The sequence below is a fragment of the Salvelinus fontinalis genome, chromosome 33, assembly GCF_029448725.1.
Source record: "Salvelinus fontinalis isolate EN_2023a chromosome 33, ASM2944872v1, whole genome shotgun sequence".
Classification (NCBI taxonomy): domain Eukaryota; kingdom Metazoa; phylum Chordata; class Actinopteri; order Salmoniformes; family Salmonidae; genus Salvelinus; species Salvelinus fontinalis.
In genome coordinates this window covers 51,101,285-51,124,759 of record NC_074697.1, presented here as the reverse complement: position 1 = coordinate 51,124,759, position 23,475 = coordinate 51,101,285, and the positions used below count along the sequence as shown (strand labels likewise).

General features: G+C 44.6%; 1 protein-coding gene across 1 annotated transcript in view; it reads right to left on the bottom strand.

The window, feature by feature from the left end:
- Window positions 1-22,498, bottom strand: part of LOC129832500 (serine/Arginine-related protein 53-like) — a gene marked incomplete at its 3' end in the record, with an annotated part of 156,829 nt that extends 134,331 nt beyond the window's left edge. The window contains 3 exon segments of the mRNA XM_055896622.1: window positions 16,840-16,962; window positions 21,278-21,467; window positions 22,398-22,498. Coding sequence (XP_055752597.1) covers window positions 16,840-16,962; window positions 21,278-21,453 — 299 coding nt within the window.
- Window positions 22,499-23,475: the final 977 nt, after the last annotated feature.

Here is a 23,475-nt window from a genome sequence, read left to right as displayed (position 1 = left end):
CCCATCCCAGCAGCGACAACAGCCTGGAATTCTCTCTCTCTCTCATCCATCCATCCTCTCTATAGTCTTCCAGTTGGTGACTGCGGCCCGCTACTCCCAGGGGACTACAACCACTACCCCTACTAACAATCCATACTCCCTACGTACAGTAGGCATACGCGTAGGCATAAATGCTAGATCCACAGTGCTATGTGGGTAAATGACACACAGTGCATTCGGAAAGTATTCAGACCTTTTTCCACATTTTGTTTACGTTACAGCCTTTTTCTAAAACGGATGTTCCTCAATCTACACACAATACCCCATAATGACAAAACGAAAACAGGTTTAGAAATGTTTGCAAATTTATAAAATAAAAAAAACTGAAATATCTTATTTACATAAAAGTTTTCAGACCCTTTGTGATGAGACTCAAAATTGAGCTCAGGTGCATCCGGTTTCCATTGATCAGCCTTGAGATATTTCTACAAATTCAATTGATTGGACCTGATTTGGAAAGGCACACACCTGTCTATATAAGGTCCCACAGTGTACAGTGCATGTCACAGCAAAAACCAAGCCATGAGGTCAAAGGAATTGTCCGTAGAGCTCCGAGACAGGATTGTGTCAGGGACAGATCTGGGGAAGGGTACCAAAAAAGGTCTACAACATTGAAGGTCAACAAGAACACAGTGGCCTCCATCATCGGGGTAGAAGGGCCTTGGTCAGGGAGGTGACCAAGAACCCAATGGTCACTCTGACAGAGCTTCAGAGTTCCTCTGTGGAGATGGGAGAACGTTCCAGAAGGACGACCATCTCTGCAGCTATCCACCAATTAAGCCTTTATGGTAGAGTGGTCAGGGCAAAAGCTACATTACATCCCGCTTGAAGTTTGCCAAAAGGCACCGAAAGGACTCTCAGACCATGAGAAACAAGACTCTGGTCTGATGAAACCATGGCCCTTGAGACAAGTCTCTGAATGTCCTTGAGTGGCCCACCCAGAACCCGGACTTGAACCTCTGGAGAGACATTAAAATAGCTGTGCAGTGACACCCCATCCAACCTGGCAGAGCTTGAAAGGATCTGCAGAGAAGAATGGGAGAAACTCCCCAAATACAGGTGTGCCAAACTTGTAGTGTCATACCCAAGAAGACTCGATGCTGTAATCGCTGCCAAAGGGTGCTTCAACAAAGTACTGAGTAAAGGATCTGAATATTATGTTTTTCTTTTTAAAACATTTGCAAAAAAATCTAAAAACCTGTTTGTGCTTTGTCATTATGGGGTATTGTGTGTAGATTGATGAGGGGGGAAAACGATGTAATACATTTTAGAATAAGGCTGTAATGTAACAAAATGTGGAAAAAGTCAAGGGGTCGGACGTATGCCGTTTAGCAGGCACCTTTATCCAAAGTGACTTCTAGTACAGTGAGCGCATATATTTTTTGTATATGTGATCTCTGTGGGTGTTGAACCTTACAACCCTGGAGTTGCTAGCACCAAGCTCTTAACACCTGAGCAACGCAGGACCAAAGTGATGGTTAGCCTTTATCTTGACTTTAGGGGAGATTTCCTCTGTCAGTCTGCTCGATCTCTCATTAATTGGCTATGCCTATGTGAAAGAGAAGTCTCCGATTCCACTGCCAATTGTCGTGTCATCACTCTGCTTCGAAAAGTGGCTCTAAGCACCTGACTGATGGATTCTGTTGGGACTGCTGTACTATGACTGGACCTGAGAGAGACCAGGGAGACCACTATACCAAATCCTAACTTGGGATCTGTGCAGGCAACTCAAATGTGTGTCCTTTAATATCAATACACAATTGAAGAGAAAGTCAAAAGTCACACGTAAGTTGCTTTGGCCCCATGTCTCGACTAGGACTCTTCCCACATCATACAAGTACTGGTTCTTCAACCAAACATGCAAGATATAAAAACCACATCTGAAAGAAAAATATATATTCAAAAGACAAAAATACTTATTTCAGGAACTTCATTAAAGCGTTTACCCCCGCAGAGTTCTTCCAGCGAGAGAATACACACGCACGCGCACGCACGCAAGCAGCAGCCGTTTCCCACTCAATTTAAAAGTGATATTCATGATACGTTTTCGAAAGCAAAGCACCTTGAATGAGCAATAGCTGCATTTCCTGCTGCCAAAAGACATCCAAAACAGCTGGTCCTCCCCAGCGCTGTCCGCCGAACGCAATGCAAATATGTTAACCATCCAGCATTTATTACTTTTCAGTGCTCTTCAAACGCTGTGCCAGACACAAGTTTAATTTATGATATTCTCCTAATTACGATAGCTGTTGAAATCATTTCCCAAGCTGTTTCCCTCTTCCAAGCAGCCATATTATCTGTACTCCCTCTCTCTCACACACACACACACACACACACACACACACACACACACACACACACACACACACACACACACACACACACACACACACACACACACACACACACACACACACACACACACAAAATAAAAAGGAAAGCACATCAAATTACAAGCGGTGTAAAGTAGCTGATTGCTAACACAATTAACACAGCAAAGAGCAACCATGAAAGATACCCCATAAAGTTTATCTTTCTCCTTCCCCTCAAAACCATGAAAGGGGACGGTAAATATCTGCCACAATCATCAGTCTACTTTAAATTAGCTCCCAGCTGGCAACTGTCCAACAGTCTGCTGGACTGAGAAAGAAATCGGCACCCATTTAAGCCCACCCGCACAGCCCATAGGTCAAGTCATTTAGCCAGGTTTAAAGGCCTTCAAAAGGCTTCTCAGATCTACATGAACCCACATGGCTAACTGGTCTTTTTTTTTTTATATATAAAATAGAAAAGTGACTTTCTACGAGAGAAACAACATTTTATGAAATCATCATCTCTCTTCGGCACGGTTGACCTCCAAGCTAGCCCTGCTGGCACCATGTGCCCACTGTCACTCACCGACGACACCACAATCCTAAACTGGCCTGTCTGGTGACCCCTGGCATCGCAGCACATCATGACGCCCTTCAGCAGCTGGAGTGAAAGGCATGATGGAACGACTGTTCGGTCACCGAACCCAAACACAGGGTCAAGTGGAGGTCAAACCCCAAGACGAAGTGCTAACTCACTAACTCAACCAATTTCGCCAGAGCCAGTCATTCAACAACTAATTTTCTTATATTTGGGTTTACTCAAAAAATTGTCAAGTTTTTGGAGAGGGGTACAAACTCCAGCATTTCTTTTTCAGTTTTTCATGTTGTTTCCTTTTATCTTGGTTGCAGCAGACAGAGGAATGGTAGGAGACACAGATATTTCAGTGTCAAACCTTAACTGTGTGTATTTAACAATTCGTCAAATCTAATCAAAATCACATTTTATTTGTCAAATGCCAAACACAACAGGTCTAGACCTCACAGTGAAACGCTTACTTACAAGCCCTCAACCAACAATGCTTTGAGAAGTTAAGAAAAATAAGTGTTAAGTAAAAAAATAAAAGTAACAAATAATTAAACAGCAGCAGTAAAATGACAATAGCGAGGCTATATACAGAGGGTACCGGTACAAAGTCAATGTGCGTCGGCACCGGCTAGTCGAGGAAATTGAGGTAATATGGACATGTACGCAGAGTTAAACTGGCTATGCATAGATAATAAACAGAGAGTAGCAGCAGTGTAAAAGAGGGGTCTGGGTAGCCCTTTGATTACCTGTTCAGGAGTCTTATGGCTTGGGGGTAGAAGCTGTTAAGAAGCCTTTTGGACCTAGACTTGGCGCTCTGGGTACCGCTTGCCATGCGGTAGCAGAGAGAACAGTCTATGACTATCCACATCGAAGGCACAGCAGTGGAGAAGGTGGAAAGTTTTAAGTTCCTGGGCGTACGTACACATCACAGACTGAAATGGTCCACCCACACAGACAGTGCTGAAGAAAGTTGGCTTGTCACCCAAAACCCCGATAAACTTTTACAGATGCACAATCGAGAGCATCCTGTCGGGCTGTATCACAGCCTGGTACGGCAACTGCCCCGCCCTCAGCCGCAAGGTTCTCCAGAGGGTGGTGCAGTCTGTACGACGCATCACATGCGGTCTGTACGACGCATCACCGGGGGAAAACTACCTGCCCTCTATGACACCTACAGCACCCGACATCACAGAAAGGCCAAAAAGATCATCAAGGACAGCAACCACCTGAGCCACTGCTTGTTCACCCCGTTATCATCCAAAAGGCGAGGTCAGTAGAAGTACATCAAAGCTGGGACCGAGAGATTGAAAAACATCTACCTCAAGGCCATCAGACTGCTAAACAGCAATCACTAGCTCAGAGAGGCTGCTGCCTACATTGAGACCCAATCACTGGACACTAATAAATGGATCACTAGTCACTTCATACAATGCCACGTTTAATAATGTTCACATATCTTACATTACTCATATCACATGTATATTTTATACCATCTGTTGCATATTGTATTACTGTATTCTATACCATCTACTGCACCTTGCCTATGCCGTTCAGCCATCGCTCATCCATATACTTATACGTACATATTCTCATTCACCCCTTTAGATTTGTGGGTATTAGGTAGTTGTTGGGGAATTGTTTGATTACTTGTTAGATATTACTGCACTGTCGGAACTAGAAGCACAAGCATTTCGCTACAGTCGCATTAACATCTGCATGTGACCAATAAAATTATTTGATTTGAGTAGGGTGACTGGATTCTGACAATTTGTAGGGCCTTCCTCTGACACCGCCTGGTATAGAGGTCCTGGATGGCAGGAAGCTTGGCCCAAGTGATGTACTGGGCCGTACGCACTACCCTCTGTAGTGCCTTTCGGTCGGAGGCCGAGCAGTTGCCATACCAGGCAGTGATGCAACCCGTCAGGATGCTCCCGATGGTGCAGCTGTTTATAACTTGAGGATCTGAGGACCCATGCCAAATCCTTTCAGTCTCCTGAGGGGGAATAGGCTTTGTCGTGCTATCTTCACGTCTGTCTTGGTGTGTTTGGACCATGATAGTTTGTTGGTGATGTGGTCACGTTCTGTTGCATAATTCAACAAGTGTGCCAATAGCAGGATACACTCGGATTAAAAACAACACGCTTGGATCTAGACTACATCTATCTATACATACTTTACATCGTTTGCGAGATCAGACATAATATCACACAGCCCGGTCGATGAGAATGGGGGCGTGCTCGGTCCTCCATTTACTGTAGTGCATAATCATCTCCTCTGTCTTGATCACATTGAGGGATAGGTTGTTGTCCTGGCACCACACAGGCAGGTCTCTGACCTCCTCCCTATAGGCTGTGTCATTGTTGTCGTGCCTGGCTATGCAGTCATGAGCGAACAGGGAATACAGGAGGGGACTGAGCACGCACCCCTGATGGGCCCCCATGTTGAGGAACAGCATGGCGGATGTGTTGTTCCCTACCTTTACCACCTGGGGGCGGCCCATCAGGAAGTCCAGGATCCAGTTGCAGAGGGAGGTGCTTAGTCCCAGGGTCCTTAGGTTAGTGATGAGCTTTGAGGGCACTATGATGTTGAACGCTGAGCTGTAGTCAATGAATAGTATTTTCACATAGGTGTTCCTTTTGTCCAGGTGGGAAAGAGCAGTGTGGAGTGCAATAGAGATTGCATCATCTGTGGATCTGTTGGGGCGGTATGCAAATTGGAGTGGGTCTAGGGTTTCTGGGATAATGGTGTTGATGTGAGCCATGACCAGCCTTTCAAAGCACTTCATGGCTACAGACATGAGTGCTACGGGTCGGTACTCATTTAGACAGGTTACCTTAGTGTTCTTGAGCACAGGCACTATGGTGGTCTGCTTGAAACATGTTGATTACAGACTCAGTCAGGGACAGGTTGAAAATGTCAGTGAAGACACATGCCAGTTGGTCAGCGCAAGCTCGGAGTCCACGTCCTGGTAATCCATCTGGCCTTGTGAATGTTGACCTGTTTAAATGTCTTACATCGGCTACGGAGAGCGTGATCACATAGTCATCCGGAACAGGAGAGGGAGACTACTCAGACAGCCACGCTTCAGACACAACGTGTTCTTCATTAGCAGGTGTGCTCTCAGAGGCAAGATGATGGGGAGTTTTTTCGTCCCAGTCCTTTTTATTTATGTTTATTTATGAAGTGGTGGAAGATCTGAGGCCCTTACCATAATAGTGTTTTATTGTTTAAATGTGGACGGTTATGCTGTGAGCTTAAGTGATTTCGGGAACCTCACAACTGTGGTATAAGAAATATCATAAACGCTGAGACGAAACATGTGGGCTCACTGTAAAAGGGAGGGAAAAGAATGTGCGACACAAAGCAGACACGCATTCCACCTCGGAGGGGGAAACCACACATAATTAAACAAATAAGTGCATCTGAAATATCGTCTCGTAAAACCACCAAACGATTCGTTTTACTCCGACAGAGTGAAACAAAAAAGAGTACACCCCCCCCCCCCCCCCCCCATAAATAAATTCAGAGGTGATGTTGAGAACAAGGTGTCTCAAAAAATATAATAATAATAGGTTCAGAGAAAACTTCTCTGCGACATCTGTCGCTGCGGATCATGAAAGTGTCTGAAGCCGAATAAAAAAACAGATGCCGACAGATATTACATTTTATTACTGATCAATCCGGGGCTTCTTACGAGACGGCTCTCTAACTGATGAGTTTTCATCAGGCCGCACGACACACTGCAGCCGATTGCTGACAGCCCAATAACCATGGGGCTCACTTCAAAGAGGGCCGCATCAGGTCCCTTAAATCAACACACCCATGCGAGCACGCACACACACACCATTCACTGACGAAGCTTTGACTGCCTGAGCAATATACTGCTCCTGCGCAGAAGCACTAAGGTACTCCAACGCACTCCTCCAACCAATCACAGAGAGGAAGCGTGGACACGTGACAGGTGATACATTCCTCCACTTCCTCTGCGTGTCTCCGACTTGGCCAGGAGCTCCATCACGGGACGCCCCCAGCCGGACGGACAGAGCGAAGGAAAAGAAAGAAAGAAAGAAACTCAAGCTCGTTGAGAAAGTGTTTCATTACTTTTCAAAGTGTCTGGATTTCAGTCAAGAAGCACATGATCCCAATCTATTTTTTCCTAATGCCAACCTTTTATTTTTTTATTTTTTTACAATTAAAATATTAGATGGATAAGTGAAACCACATTTCCCCCTGCCTGTACACGGGTAGAAGACAAGTGCTGCCTGCCTGGGAGATTCCATTAGTCCACAATTTGCTTGGAGGCTGTTCTGTTCTGGGAAGGGTGGAGAAGGGGGTGACAGTGGTTCTCCTGACAGGCCAGAGCACATGGCTTTGCTTAGTACGCGCACACACACGCATAAATTTATGCACGGGACACACAGGCATGCAGACACACAACGAGACAAATTGGGAATATAAGTATATGAATTGTTTTCAATTATAACAACTAGCATCACTAGTTGTCTAGAGGAGGCGTAGCCTAGGGGAGACATGTCCTGCAAACTATTCAAACAAAGCTGTCAGTGAGTCATAAGTAAGCCGCTGGTACCTGGGCTCCCGAGTGGCGCAGCGGCCTAAGGCACTGCATCTCAGTGCAAGAGGTGTCACTACAGACCCTGGTTAGATTTTAGGCTGTATCACAACCGGCCGTGATTGGGAGTCCAAGCGTCATCCAGGTTAAATCAAATCAAATTTATTTATATAGCCCTTCTAACATCAGCTGATATCTCAAAGTGCTGTACAGAAACCCAGCCTAAAACCCCAAACAGCAAGCAATGCAGGTGTAGAAGCACGGTGGCTAGGAAAAACTCCCTAGAAAGGCCAGAACCTAGGAAGAAACCTAGAGAGGAACCAGGCTATGAGGGGTGGCCAGTCCTGTTCTGGCTGTGCCGGGTGGAGATTATAACAGAACATGGCCAAGATGTTAAAATGTTCATAAATGACCAGCATGGTCAAATAATAATAATCATCCAGGTTAGGCTGTCATTGTAAATAAGAATTTGTTCTTAACTGACTTGCCTAGTTTTTTGTTTTTATTTAACCTTTATTTAACTAGGCAAGTCAGTTAAGAACAAATTCTTATTTACAATGACGGCCTCCCCCGGCCAAACCCTAACGACGTTGGCCAATTGTGCCCTGCACTATGGATTGTGATACAGCGTTCCAATACATCAATTGGTGTCATGAGAAGGGCTAGCAGCTAACCCATGTTCGAGTCAGCTCAGATCTCCGACAATGCATTCAACGCCATTGGTGATCACCATTGGTGATCGCTATGCATGGTCCAACTGGCAATTGAGGACTAAATGTAAGTAGAATAGAAAGCTGTGATCCTGCTCTGTTAAGTGGCAATTAAACTGCTTTCAAAAGTGTTTTTCCAACAACTGGGCATGCATGTTTTTCCTCCCTGTGCCACTCGAAATTTGTAAGCGCCCAGTGGAATATTATTTTCTCCCATAGACTGGGACAAGCTGACCAATTGAATAGGTAAACCCTTCTACTAGGGAAAGGGGCATACCTAGTCAGTTGTACAACTGAAAAGCGATCCTATTGGATTATCTGGTGTTGATTACACTTGTTTTGTTTTTATTTAACTAGGCTAGTCAGTTAAGAACAAATTCTTATTTACAATAACGGCCTAAACCGGCCAAACCCGGACAACGCTGGGCCAATTGTGCGCCACCGTATGGGAATCACAATCACGGCCGGATGTGATACAGCCTGGATTCGAACCAGGGACTGTAGTGACGCCTCTTGCACTGAGATGCAGTGCCTTAGCCCGCTGTGCCACTCGGGAGCCTAGTTGAATGTAGGTTAAATAAAAAAAAATAAAAGGGCCCAATCGTATGATAAGTCACAGAAAATGGATATTGAATGGAGCAGCGTGTGTAGCGTACCATACGGCTGCAGAAATGTGTGTAGGCGGTGGGGGAGGTGGAAGATGGACATACGGTGGCCGTTCATCCAAGCTTAATTGAGAGGAAGCCATGGTCGTTCATTAAAGAAAAAAGAAAAACCTGAAAAGTGCTGAATAAAAAAAACGGAAAACTTTGCCGGTCGGCTACTTCATGGGGTGACCTCCTGAGTCAGACAGGGGCGCCCCCGTCGGGAGTGAGTGGCACGGGAGGGGGGGACGAGACCAGTCTGGGCCGTGGGGTATGGCGTGAGGTGCCCCCTTTTCCCCCCTCATTTTCCCCCCACAGCGCCATTAAACCCAGGGTTCTGAAACCACTCGCTCCAAACAGCTCAATGACAACACACGGCCTGGCAATTAGAAATAATTAGGCAGTCATTTTGGTGGCAAGTCTTTTTAAGTGCATATATAACGATGCAATGATGCTTATTAGCCGGCCCGAGTGAGCCGAGACTCAAACGGCCACCGGAATAATTATGCCACTGATCACAAAGCGTCTGCACATCTCTGTACTTCACCTTAATGCGTTTCAAAAATCCACTTCATTACCTCCAGTAATTAATCCTCCATTAATTGCAGGAAAAGCCCAGTTTACCTCCCTTCGTTTCTAATTATCATCTTATAAATAGTTATGGTTCTAATTAATGTGTTCATTAGGCAGGATATTTTTCTCAAAGCCGCGCTCGGAGCCAAAGGTTCAGCGTCTCTCTCAGAAGCCTAACCAGCCAGAAGGTGAGGCCATTCTGGTTGCATTTTCTTTTATTTTACTACATTCAACCTCCTAATTGGCATTTAAAACCCAATTTGGAAGAACTTCAAGAAGCTTAAATGGAGGAGAAACGTAGGGAAGGGAGAGATTCATTTTGTATTCAGTTTTCCGATACCAGGGCAAAGAGTCTTTCTCTCTGTCTATCGCTCTTGCTCTCACACACTTTCTGTCTCTATCACACTCTGAACAAACGGGCGAGCTCTTTTCGACGTGATGAAATGAACGTACAGCTCATTGTGTATTAGGAGCTGCTGCCATCTTCCTCCGAAACCGGTCCAAATGTTGACTGACGGGTGAATGACATGTCTGTTTATTGAGGGATTTCTTAAGAGGTAGGAAGCTGCTAGTACTACAAAGTGAAAGCAGCATCCTGAGCTCTCAGTTTGAAGGCCAGAGTGCCGTGAACAACAGAGAGAACTGAAAGGCCCAGTCAAAGCGAAAGCCTCTGGACAATAAATACATTATCCGAGCGAGGTCAAGGCAGAACAACGGCCCCTAATATTTACAGAGACAAACCAATCTGACGGGTAATATTGGGTGATTAAAATACATTGTTGTCAAGGTTCTCTTCACGTTTCGCATTCAGGAGCCTCTGCTGTTTGGCCGACCAATCGGTCATCGTTTCTGACACGGGATGAATTTAGAGCAACGTCTAGTCGAGCTTTTTACTGTCAGGAGGTTCCTATGAGATGCTCAAAGACCGTCTGAGTTATCTGTGGCACGGTTGTTTTTTTACTTGAACAACACACAATAGGGTCGGTGTAAATAAAACCAACGTAATGTTTTCTGTTATTTGAACAAAAACTAAAAAACATTTTTGACGAGGAAAACCTAAAAACAAATGAACCATTAAATCTGTCTACTCCAAAGTGTTGGCAAATTGGATTATTGCATTGGGGCTTTCACAAAGCCTTGTCTGTGTGTCTGTGTGTGCGTGCATGTGTACCTGTGCATGTGTGTGTGTACATGCGCTCGTGTGTGTGTTTGTTTAGCGGTAGAACAGACTCTGGCTGATCCACCGAGCGGCTAGGTTCCCACCCAGGGGAGTGGGGCTCGGGGCTGGTGCCGAGTGTGTGCCTGGAGGAGGGTGGGTGGACGGTGGTGGACGGGGGGGTTTGGCAGGAGAGGGGAACAGTGCCTCGCGGCAAGCAAAGGATGAAAGGGCCCGTCCGTGTCAGTCACTTACTCCTCTCTTTGGTAAATAACGGTTTCTGACAACAAAGCAACGAGCAGCGCTTGACTGGCCTTTAAAGGGGATAAATAAAAAAGACTGGATGCAGAGGGGAAAAAACCTATGAAAAAGCCTCTCAGATTCTCCAAAATGGAAGCATGTATGAAGTAAAGAGCACGCACCACAACCAAACCGGGTCATCTTACAGCTTAAACCAACATTTTGTATAAAATCGGGTATAATGAGAGAACTGGAGGAAACATATATCCCTCGCCACCTGTCTAGGAGGTGAATGAGAGGAGAAAGCCCAGTGGTATATCAGACATATATAGAGGAGAAGGTTGTCCTGTAAGCAGCATTCAAACACACACACACACACACACACTAAACAGGTTAGGCTAAACACTCATTGCTGAGACTGTAGAAAAACTATAATGGAGAACTGTGATTCAAAAAAATAAAAACATTTGAGTTGTTATTTTCTGCTCTTACCAGGTACTATAAGAATTCACATCTTTCTTTTTCTACATCCTATTCTCTACCTCTGGGGTAGAAACCCAGATTTGGGTTGTCATGTCCGCAACACACACACTCGGATCGGATCCCCATAGCGCACCACTGGGCCCAGACCCACCAGACACACTGATGGGTAATCCAGATACTGTGTAAACAGCGATGACCAGAACTTTCTTAGCACGTTTTCAAAGCCCCCGTCCGCCTATAAACTCGTTGGATTTTTTTTCTTCTCTCTCTCAGAAAGACCTGATTCTCATTCCCCCCTCCTCCACCCATCCTCCTCCTCTCTACACTTGGTGACCTTTGCACGGGCCCCTAAAGTGGCGCAGTCAGGAAAAGCCATCAAGCAGATGTACTGTGGCCGCCCCGCAGTACATTACACCGGAAAGTTGCTGTGCAAAATAAATATTGGGCCATCACTCACGCCTTGTGTGATCTTCCAACGGCGATCCAAGCAAGCGACTACTACGCCAACGAGAGGGTTCCCCATTCTGATCCCCCCGAGCTACGGCATACGCACTACCCCAACCTGCACACTAGTGCAGTCCTAGGAGCTCCTAGCCCCTCCAGGGTGCCAGATTGGAGCGACAATGTTTCCTGGATGAGTTTACTATCCTTAGGGGAGGAGGACATAATAATTAGGGGCCCTCCGTTTGATGCAGATGACAATCACAGTGATCTAACCCCTCTGCAGTTACCTGGGCTAAACCCTTACAGAAGCACTATGCTCCCCGAACGGAACAGGTCTCTGAAATATTAATGAGAGAAATGTAAGCATCTTTGCGTGCATGTATATGTATGTGGGTGGGTGCGTGCGTGTGACGTCTGGTGTTTTAGGTCAAGTGGTGGATTAGTAACGCTATGATGGTCTCCAATCCCTTCCTGTGAACCTGCCATTGATTTAACACTGACTGACTGACTGACAGACAGACAGCCATGGCTTGAACCTGTGACTCTCCTACACCCCCATAACTTCACAAACTTCCCCTAAAATGTTCCTATGATCCCATCCGTAATTCTTAACCGTGTTGTCTTTGTTGGAGCGGGTTTAGTTGAGTCCAGATAGACGTGTGCTCGGTGCCTCGCCATCCCCAGTGAACTGGAGCCGGAGCGGTGAACTGAGCCATAACACCTCTCAATAGAACGCTGGCTTGGAGATCTGACTCCTCTGATCAAAGGGAATAAACATTAATGACTAATGGATAACCTGCTACACTTGTCTGTTTTGCATTTCAGGGGGTTAGATTGGCCACCACTGGGGGGGGGGGGGGGGGGGGGATCTCCACTCTTCAAATCATTTTCTGATTGCAGAGGGAGTCGCTTTGCAATAGTAAATACATAAGGGCTTCATAGAGCATTATTATTGTTTCTTATATGTATATATATTGTATTTATACATATAGAATTCTAAAGAAAGTAATATTCACCCCCCCACCAACTGTCCTAACCTTTTCCCCTGCAATATTTCTATGCAGGTGTTATTATTCTCATTCCTCTGAATAATATCCCTCTCATCCCATCCTTTTTCTCTCCCCTCTCATATTCTATATCTCATGCCACGCGGGTGTCCCGGGCTGCTGCGAGCGAGTGCCTCATATCCTGTCAACTTATCAATCACAGGGGCACTGTCCACTCAATCCACCTCTGATTTATCAGGCAGCCTCGACCCAAACCCTTTTAACACGACAGTGACAGATAGCAGCCCAGACCATGGTAACCTGTTCCACTTTGTCAAGTCAGACATTACGAAACTTATTCCCCACTTAACATTCAGGTTGCTGTGCTCCCCCCACCCCCACCACCACTGTTAACCCTGCTTAAGCCGTTTACAGGAGGCTTCCCTCTAATCGCATTGCTTCATGTGTTAACACAGAGATATGATCAACTGTAATTCCAAATCTCCCTACTACATTGATGTGACACTGCCATTATTGCCTGTTTGGTTCGGGGGGGAGGTGTTGTTTTAATCAACACTGTCGTTGGCGGAGCGCCACAAAAGAACAGCTGTGGTTTAGCAGTGTGTGCATGTAGGTGTATACATATGTACAGTTGAAGTCGGAAGATTACATACACTTAGGTTGGAGTCATTAAAACTCGTTTGTCAACCACTCCACAAACGTCTTGTTAACAAACTATAGTTTTGGCAAGTCGGTTAGGACATCTACTTTGTGCATGACACGAGTCCTTTTTTCAACAATTGTTTACAGACAGATTATTTCACTTACAATTCACTGTATCACAATTCCAGTGGGTCAGAAGTTTACATACACAAAGTTTACTGTGCCTTTAAACAGCTTGGAAAATTACAGAAAATTATGCCATGGCTTTAGAAGCTTCTGATAGGCTAATTGACATAATTTGAGTCAATTGGAGGTGTACCTGTGGATGTATTTCAAGGCCTACCTTCAAACTCAGTGCCTCTTTGCTTGACATCATGGGAAAATCAAAAGAAATCAGCCAAGACCTAAAAAAAAAACATTGTAGACCTCCACAAGTCTGGTTCATCCTTGGGATCAATTTACAAACGCCTGAAGGTACCACGTTCGTCTGTACAAACAATAGTACGCAAGTATAAACACCTAGGGGCCACACAGCCGTCATACCGCTCAGGAAGGAGACGCGTTCTGTCTCCTAAAGATGAACGTACTTTGGTGCGAAAAGTGCAAATCAATCCCAGAACAACAGCAAAGGGCCTTGTGAAGATGCTGGAGGAGGCCTCCCGGGTGGCGCAGTGGTCTAGGGCACTGCATCGCAGTGCTAACTGCGCCACCAGAGTCTCTGGGTTCGCGCCCAGGCTCTGTCGCAGCCGGCCGCGACCGGGAGGTCCGTGGGGCGACGCACAATTGGCATAGCGTCATCCGGGGTAGGGAGGGTTTGGCCGGTAGGGATATCCTTGTCTCATCGCGCTCCAGCGACTCCTGTGGCGGGCCGGGCGCAGTGCGCGCCAACCAAGGGGGGCCAGGTACACGGTGTTTCCTCCGACACATTGGTGCGGCTGGCTTCCGGGTTGGAGGCGCGCTGTGTTAAGAAGCAGTACGGCTGGTTGGGTTGTGCTTCGGAGGACGCATGGCTTTCGACCTTCGTCTCTCCCGTGCCCGTACGGGAGTTGTAGCGATGAGACAAGGTAGTAATTACTAGCGATTGGATACCACGAAAATTGGGGAGAAAATGGGATAAATTAAAAAATAAAATAAAATAAAAAAGAAGATGCTGGAGGAAACAGGTACAAAAGTATCTATATCCACAGTAAAACGAGTCCTATATCGACATAACCTGAAAGGTCGCTCAGCAAGGAAGAAGCCACTGCTCCCAAACCTCCATAAAAAAGCCAGACTACGGTTTGCAACTGCACATGGGGAAAAAGATCGTACTTTTTGGAGAAATGTCCTCAGGTCTGATGAAACAAAAATAAAACTGTTTGGCCATAATAACCATCGTTATGTTTGGAGGAAAAAGGAGGAGGCTTGCAAGCCGAAGAACACCATCCCAACCGTGAAGCACGGGGGTGGCAGCATCATGTTGTGGGGGTGCTTTGCTGCAGGAGGGACTGGTGCACTTCACAAAATAGATGGCATCATGAGGCAGGAAAATCATGTGGATATATTGAAGCAACATCTCAAAACAGTCAGGAAGTTAAAGCTTGGTCGCAAATGGGTCTTCCAAATGGACAATGACCCCAAGCATACTTCCAAAGTTGTGGCAAAATGGCTTAAGGACAGCAAAGTCAAGGTATTGGAGTGGCCATCACAAAGTCCTGACCTCAATCCTGTCGAAAATTTGGAGGCCTACAAACCTGACTCAGTTACACCAGCTCTGTCAGGAGGAATGGGCCAAAATTCACCCAACTTATTGTGGGAAGCTTGTAGGAGGCTACCCGAAACATTTGACCCAAGTTAAACAATTGAAAGGCAATGCTACCAAATACTAATTGAGTGTATGTATACGTCTGACCCACTGGGAATGTGATGAAAGAAATAAAATGTGAAAGAAATAATTCTCTCTACTATTATTCTGACATTTCACATTCTTAAAATAAAGTGGTGATCCTAACTGACCTAAGACGGGGAAGTTTTACTAGGATTAAATGTCAGGAATTGTGAAAAACTGAGTTTGAATGTATTTGGCTAAGGTGTATGTAAACTTCCGACTTACAGTGTATAAACAACGTAATTCTCCATTTAAGAAGAGCACCTCCACCCAATCAGGCTCCCCTGCTAGCTCCGACAGTCCGTAGCCTCCGTTACCAGTTTCCTTCATTACCGCCATCTTATCTAACCTAATGAAGATATGAAACCGCTCATTTGTGACTAAAATGGTTCGCCAATTTTTCCCCGTAGCCATCCAACAAGTAAATAAGGTGCCTTGTGCGCATTCATCATATATCAAAAATAAAAAGCCTTTTCTTATTGTGCTAACAGATTTAAACAGCAGAGTTTACTGGTTAATTTGCATTGTTAATGACATGGACAACCATGCATGGAGCCTCCCCCCTTTTGTGTATCCCAGAAAGCCATCCAATGGCATTGTGTGTGTGTGTGTGTGTGTGTGTGTGTGTGTGTGTGTGTGTGTGTGTGTGTGTGTGTGTGTGTGTGTGTGTGTGTGTGTGTGTGTGTGTGTGTGTGTGTGTGTGTGTGTGTGTGTGTGTGTGCGTGATGGTGTGTGCATGTGTGTGTGTGTGCGTGTGCGTGTGCGTGTGTGTAACAAACCACACGATAATGATGATAATAATAATAATATTTCAATAAACCATGAATGGATAATTATGTTTTAATTGCATTATTAATTAAAGCAGGTTTACCCTATTTTCTTGTGTTCCCAAAGAGGGGCGGGGACGCAAACGAAATGTGTCTTTGACCTCCTGGGTCTGTGTGTGTGCCTGTACTTCATTAACACAAACAAAAATAAAAAAGGTGCTGTCTGTCTGTCTGTCTGTCTGTCTGTCTGTCTGTCTGTCTGTCTGTGTGCGTGTGCGTGAACAGCTGTCACAGTAGTACAGAGTGGCTCAGAGAGTTAGAGTCTCTTTAATGACAGCCTGCCACGTTATAATGGCCTTCGCCACAACAGCAAACAAACCACACTGAGCTGCTACTGCCTGCTTGGCTGGCACTCACACACACGCATGCACGCACGCACGCAGGCAAACGCACACACACACCAAGTCCCTACAAATGTTGTTTTTCTTGTTTGAGTATGTTTTGCTGTAAACGGCAAGCAAAATGGCAACATTCAGTTTGTGGTTGCTGGAACCAATCATGATCAAATGTCATTACATTGTGAAATTCAGCCAAAAAATCAGAGACACACACAGGGTATGCGTACGGTGAAGAGAGTAGAGTGTGGTGTGTGTGCATGCGTGTGGTAGTCAGACACCTATTGAAATCCAGCACCTTCTACTGTCCATCCTCAAACCCACAAAACTATAGTAGTGCCACTGTAAACTCTTGATCCCTTCTCTCCCCCCACCCATCCCCACAACCTCAGTCCCCATCATACCTGCGGGTGCGGCTGCGTGACCTACGGGAGCGGTTGTTCCTGCCTCGGTCCCTATCTCCACTACGACTCCTCCTCCTGCGAGACGAGCCGTGGGACGAGCTGCTGCTGGACCGCCGCCTGCGTCTGACACACACAGATACACACACAGGTTAATTCCAGTCATTGATTAACCAGCGCTAGAATGACTCACTGTGCTGGTCTGAGTTTAGCAGCTCAAACTCGTCTTCTTCTTAACCACATATCAACCCCTCGCTCACCCCCTCGCACCCTCTCCCGTGTTTCCACGCCAAGCAGTATATTCTCTCTTATTCTCTGTGTTCTTACCCGCCTTTCACAACACGTTAAGACTGAGCAACAGAGAAAAAATGTCTCCCAGTCCCATCTTATACATAAATAACTTATATATCCCTCAAAATAATCATTTGGTATGTTAATTTCGGTAATCAAATAATTCCCTCATTACTTTCCATACCTAGCCCCCTAGAAGTGCCAGTGGTTGTTCATCAAATCTATCAAACACTTTTGTTGTGAGCGAGAGAGCACGAGAGAGAGCGCTGTATTAGTATTTGCCGGGTTGGTTGGATCGCAGAAGCGGGTTGGTTCAGGAAGAAGGCTTCCATCGTGGCCTTGACTCAAGCACTTCACACACGGGTTCAGCGGAAGAAACGTGCAGGACGAGACATGCTATTTGAACTTGCGGTACACACACACAGGCGTGTGATGGTAATGTTAAGAAAACACGGCTGGTTCGCACAAAGCGAAAGCTGCCACTACGGCACATGAGAGGGAGTCTGCCTGTGTGCTCCGGCATGATGGAAGCCATCCAAGTGAATAGTGGGAGCAGGTTTGACATGTGCACTAACACTGACTGTGTGTTCCATGTCAACTCAATGGGTTGTGTGGGGGAGCTCTTTAATGCCTGGTGAACAGCTAGTGAACACGTGCTGCTCTTCACTGGAGACTTCAGTTAACGATTATCTTTACGCGTGCAGTGTGCCTTCCAAATGGCACCATATTCCCTATATAGTGCACTACTTTTGACCAGGGCCCATAGGCAAATGCAGACATAGCCTCATACAAAAAGGCCTAACTTAATCCATAGACCCTGTATCTATTTTCAACCCAATGTCCATTCCCTGGCCATGTCCAACTCCTTGATTTGACAGAAGCATTTCCTAGGCAGCGAATGAATGGCTGATTGAGCAGGAAGACTGAAGACTAAAGGGATAAACGGCTACAACCAGCCCCACCTAACTCCACCCAGACGGCCCCAGATCAGCGAGCCATTCTCTCAAGACCACCAATGATTTCCCATCTTGCGTAATGGACCCTGACCAAAGCGGATAAATAATGACCATCAACCGGCCTTCTCTAAACGACTGCAGAGGGAGTGTGGAGCGTGTGTAGGAGGCTGTCCAGTATCCTCTGTTAAAGAGACCCTCAGCGGACATCATCAGCGGTCATTTACTCACAGACACTTTCTCTCACACACAGCCTGGACAAACAAATTCAAAAGAGAAAAAAAGCCTGTGGGTCTAAATGATGGAAGTAACATCAACTACTAACTACTGGTAATTACATCTATTCATTGTAATAGCCTATGTCCAACAGGTAAACACATGTAAAGTGATGGTCCCATGTTTCATGAGCTGAAATAAAAGAGACCCTCCACCTGACATGCGTGGCATTTATAAATAAAAGGCCACTCTAAAATGTGCCGTTTTATCGCAAAACACAATGCCACAGATGTTTTACATTTTGAGGCATGCTGATTGCAGGAATGTCCACCAGAGATGTTGACAGAGAATGTAATGTTAATTTCTCTACCATAAGCCGCCTCCAACGATGTTTTATAGAATTTGGTAGTACGTCCAACTAGAGCTGGACGACGTGGCCTAAAAATCATATCTCAATTTTTTTCGAACTTTTCGTCGATTCACAATATACATCTCAATTCTCTTAATGTTTTCTCTAAATAAGCGTTGTTGTACAATTAAAAGGTCAAATCCACTGCATTTCAAACAGTCAGCAATAATCTAATGAATTCAGGGCTTGTGAAGTTATAGCTAGACTAAATATAAGCCCTCCACAATCATAAGACTATTCTTGTTGTACTCCTGTCATAAGGCCTATTAGTGGTGTAATTGAATTTAACAGGAAGTGGATGTGTGGTGCTGACTACAGCGGGAAAAGGAAGTACCCACAGTGGTTTGCTAGTGGGAGATTCTCATTTGGGATAAAGTCTGTCCTCACTGCAACTCCTCTGTCCTACTCTCCTCCGTGACCTAGAAACCGATAAGTGGTTGAGTGGTCAAGAAGAATGTAAATTCATCAGTAGGCGAACAGAGGAGTATGCTCACCTCCTCGATTACCTACTTCAGCAGAGGATGCACAAGAGTATCCTCCTGGCGGCTAGCGGGAAGTGTTTTAAAATCAGCCACACCCCCTTTGAGCTGTTGTCTCAAAGGATAAAAGCATGTACACATTTAAAAACAATATGCTACTTATCTGTTTATCTATAAAATGACTTGCTCAACTGGTTGACCACACTAATAGCATATTACGTACAGTATCTGGCAAACCAAATGTTGTTTAGGGCCATGTTTGGCCCGCGAACTCCACTTTGGGCAATCCTGCTTAAATATAAAAATAAAATAAATAAAGTGATGGAAGACAGTGGAAGTATCGTGATGAATGAACTAGTATAGGGTGCCCACCCACTCTGCCCAGAGTTGGTGAAAAAGCGCTTTGATGATGAAATTTCACTTCCTTATGTTATAAAATATATTTTATGAAGACAAATATGATTATTCATGTTCTGAATTGTTCTGTGGTGTCTTTAACATATCATTAACATTATATCCAAAAGTCAGAATTCACAACCTAAAACATCCAATAATAAGCACCAGGCTCCCTTGACATAGCGGTGTAATTTTTTGTCGTCGTCGTCGTCTTCAAAGTTGTTTCCACGGGTCGGAATTTGTTTTTTGCATGACATGACCTGAATTAAAAGTAAAATGCTTTCAAAAATGAAAAGCTTGGATACTGTACTATGCTTTGTGCTCTGTTGACAGGGCATAAAATTTACATTTTGCTCCACCAGCCACTGTGGCAGGTAGATTAAAAAATCTTAGATTAAAGATTCAAAATTTATATTTTTCTTCATTTTTTTTACCAGACAAAATATTTGTTTTGCCACTAAAATTACACCAACAAAACCCCACAAAAAACAATAAATGTACTACTAGTAAGAAGTAATGTTGTATATTGTTTCATTTCATTTTTTGTGACCCGAGTCTTTAACCAAAATATCACAGATGAGACAAAATGTCACCTTCCCCTTAAGGGCGGGAGATTAACATAGTAGCGCGACTCGAGTCATGTTTGTGCCTGTGAGATTGACTAGTAGAAGTGTTGTCTTTTCTTCCTTAGCAGTTGAAACTCAAACATAGAACAACCTAGCATGTGAACAAAACAATGTAAATAGCCAACAAACACAGCCCCTAGCCAAGCAGTGTTGAAGTGCGAGGTGCAATAGGCTACGTAGGGTTCGTAGTTCTTTGACTGATTGACTGATTCATTTACCAGCTATGAAACAAAACGGTAGAAATACTTTGAAAAACAGCTATTGTTGCATTTACTTTGCTATAAGTGTGATCATACTTGACTATTTTTATTCACAAATGCGAGTGAAATGCTTGCACTTTGGAGCCCTGACCACCCGCCAACGTGGCTGATGAAATGGACATCTTACCCACCAATGCCAAAATCTAATTTTAGGCCCTGTCCGTTGTCCTTTCACAGAGATATGCTTGTATTCATTTTGAATTAATATGAAAAACGTATACTAAAATATGAAAATACTACATGTATCAAAATCGATATCCATCTTCTCTCTATTGTTTTGTGTCCTGCAGATTTACCCATTGGTCAAAATATGTGTTTTTGATTGGACACCCTAAGTAGTAGTTCTATAAAGTAGTATTATCCTATTCAATTAAAACTGTTTTTCAAGAGTGGTGGCTGATTTTTTTAAATATATATTTTATGGTATAAGTTCCACTGACAGATTTTGGATAGCTAGATAGATATGTAGACAGAGGAGAGGGATACAGGAACAAAATGAGTGGCGGGACGGGGAACCAACCGTCGCCTCCATAGGCATATGTGGTCCGCGACGGTGGGACTACTACTAGACCAGCCCCCGTTACAGCTTTACACATCCAGTTTGCTCCTTCCTTCATGCACCTCTGTTAGACGGTGAGGTAGCGACCTGTTCCTCTAGTGTTGTAAACAGTACACCTACCACGCATGTCTGTCCTTTCTGTCTGTCCTTTCTGATGTTGTGCTGTAGGCCTGCTTCCTCCTATATTTGCCAGTGTAGTAGTTCTCTCATCTACATATCGCTGTAAATTGCAGTATTTATATATAGACCTACCTCCTGTCTCTCTCTCTGGAGCGGCTCCGCGAGCGGCTGCGTCTGCTGGACCTCTTGCTGCGGCTGGTCACCCGGCTGCCAGAGGAGCTGGAGGAAGAGGAGCGCCGTCTGTGCTTCTCCTTCTTCTTCCTCCTGCTACGGCTGTCCTCCTCGCTGTCAGAGGTGTGGCGACCCATTATCCCTCACTAAACTGGGTCGGAGGAGAGAAAGCATAAGAGGACGTCTTATTTAATCAAACACGCATTTATTGATTGCTCAGACGATACAGTAAGCCCACATCTAGCCGATTAAACTTTGCTCCAAGATTTAAGATGGAGTTGAGCGGCAACTAGTGTGGGCGGAGTGGAGCTCTTTTAATTTAAAAAAACGACTGATTTCAGCACCCAAAGATTAGCCTGCAATTACACACGACATTGTTACGACATTGTTATGTGTAATTGCAGGCTATTCTTTGGGTGCTGAAATAAGTCGTTTTCAGAGAGCGCTCCAGTCCGCCAACAGTCGCCTCTCAACTCCATCGTAAATCGTTGAGTTTAGTCAGCCAGCCTAAATCCTGCACTGCGTAGCTATACTGTGGCTAGTGGCTTCATTGTTTAATGTCCCCCTTCCATCCTCCAAGACTGACATGTAGCTGGCTAAATAACCTTTCTATTCGGAATATACATGAGCAGTCAGTATGCCAGAGAGCTACTGCAGTTAGCTAACTTCACCAACTCGGCTCCACCTGCCTTGTAAGAGCGCGTGGACAGAATGTAAACAATTAACATACATTATCATAGAGCCTAACTAGCGACAGCTAACTAGCATAATGGCTAGCTATCCATTCTAAAATAATTGTTCAAAGAGCTATCGCGTATGCCTGTGTCAAAAAGATACTGTGAAGTTTAAATTTGCAGGTTATAGCATGCAGACAGAATGTGCACTTTCAGGACTGCTGGCATGCTAGCTAACGTGTTAGCTTTAGTTTGCAGCTAAACACACGTGACTCTATTCTAGGCATTTTTGTGTTACGCGCGCCCTTCTGCTCGGTAAATCGCTACAGCGTTATTAACAGCGTCTTCGTATTTCAAAAATGACTTATATAGTGACTGTAAGTAGGGGGGAAAACAACAATTCATACCAGGTAACTTGCTACAAATATCCCTTCTTCTTTTTCCTTTTTCTTCTTCTTCAGTGGTGTTTATCGGCGGTTGGCATCCAACGTTATGGTGCATTACCGCCACCTACTGTGCTGGAATGTGGGCCAGAGACAGGGAGAAACAAAATCCTACCTGCCAGCCCTGTTGCTCTTAAAAATATATATATTTGAGACTGTATCTAATGACGTTCTACTCTATATACTCTTTAAACTAATTTCCTGTATCTCATTCTCCCTCATACTAGATATCAGCCTCTCTCTTACCCTCTGTTACTGCCCACACTGTAGCAATACATGCTCCACGGTCTCTGTTTCCTGGCAATAAGCACACTTTCCTGTTGGATACTTTCCTATCACATTTAAGGTCTTATTCAACTGGCTGTGTCCCACCCTTAATCTTGTAAAAATAAATATCCCCCCTTTATTTGAAAACCACTTGAAATACACCACCGTGCACTGCTCAAAAGACTACACTAGTAGATCAAGAGCACATCGATTGGAGAACGTTCGGATGAAACATGCAGTCAGGAGAATCTACAACAGAGCTATCGTTCGTGTATATCTCAGTCAATGATCTACAGGCTACTGTAGAGATCCTACTCTTGTCATATTTTGCCAATTATGTATAGCCTACATTTCGTGAATTTGCATAAGTTTTGTTACAATATATAGTATATAGCCTAGACAATGGGGGGAAAGTAGGCTAAAGTTGTAGGCCTATACTAAAACGTGCATTTTTTTATTTTAGGTTATTATGAGTGGACAATCAACTGTGAGTGCTGAATAATCTCCTAATTGGTTATTATTACAAATCTTACTGCTCATGTAATTTGAGAAAAATTTTGAATTGTAGACCTATTAGGCCTGCAATCAATATTACATTTTTACATTTAGCCTACATTTTAGTCAATTAGCAGTCGCTATTATCAAGGTATTCTTACAGTTAGTGCATTCATCTTAAAATAGCTAGGTGGGACAAACACATATCACAGTACAGTCACATTTAGCCTCTCACATACCAATATAAGTTATATTTAGGCCTATTTCAAAAGAATATCGC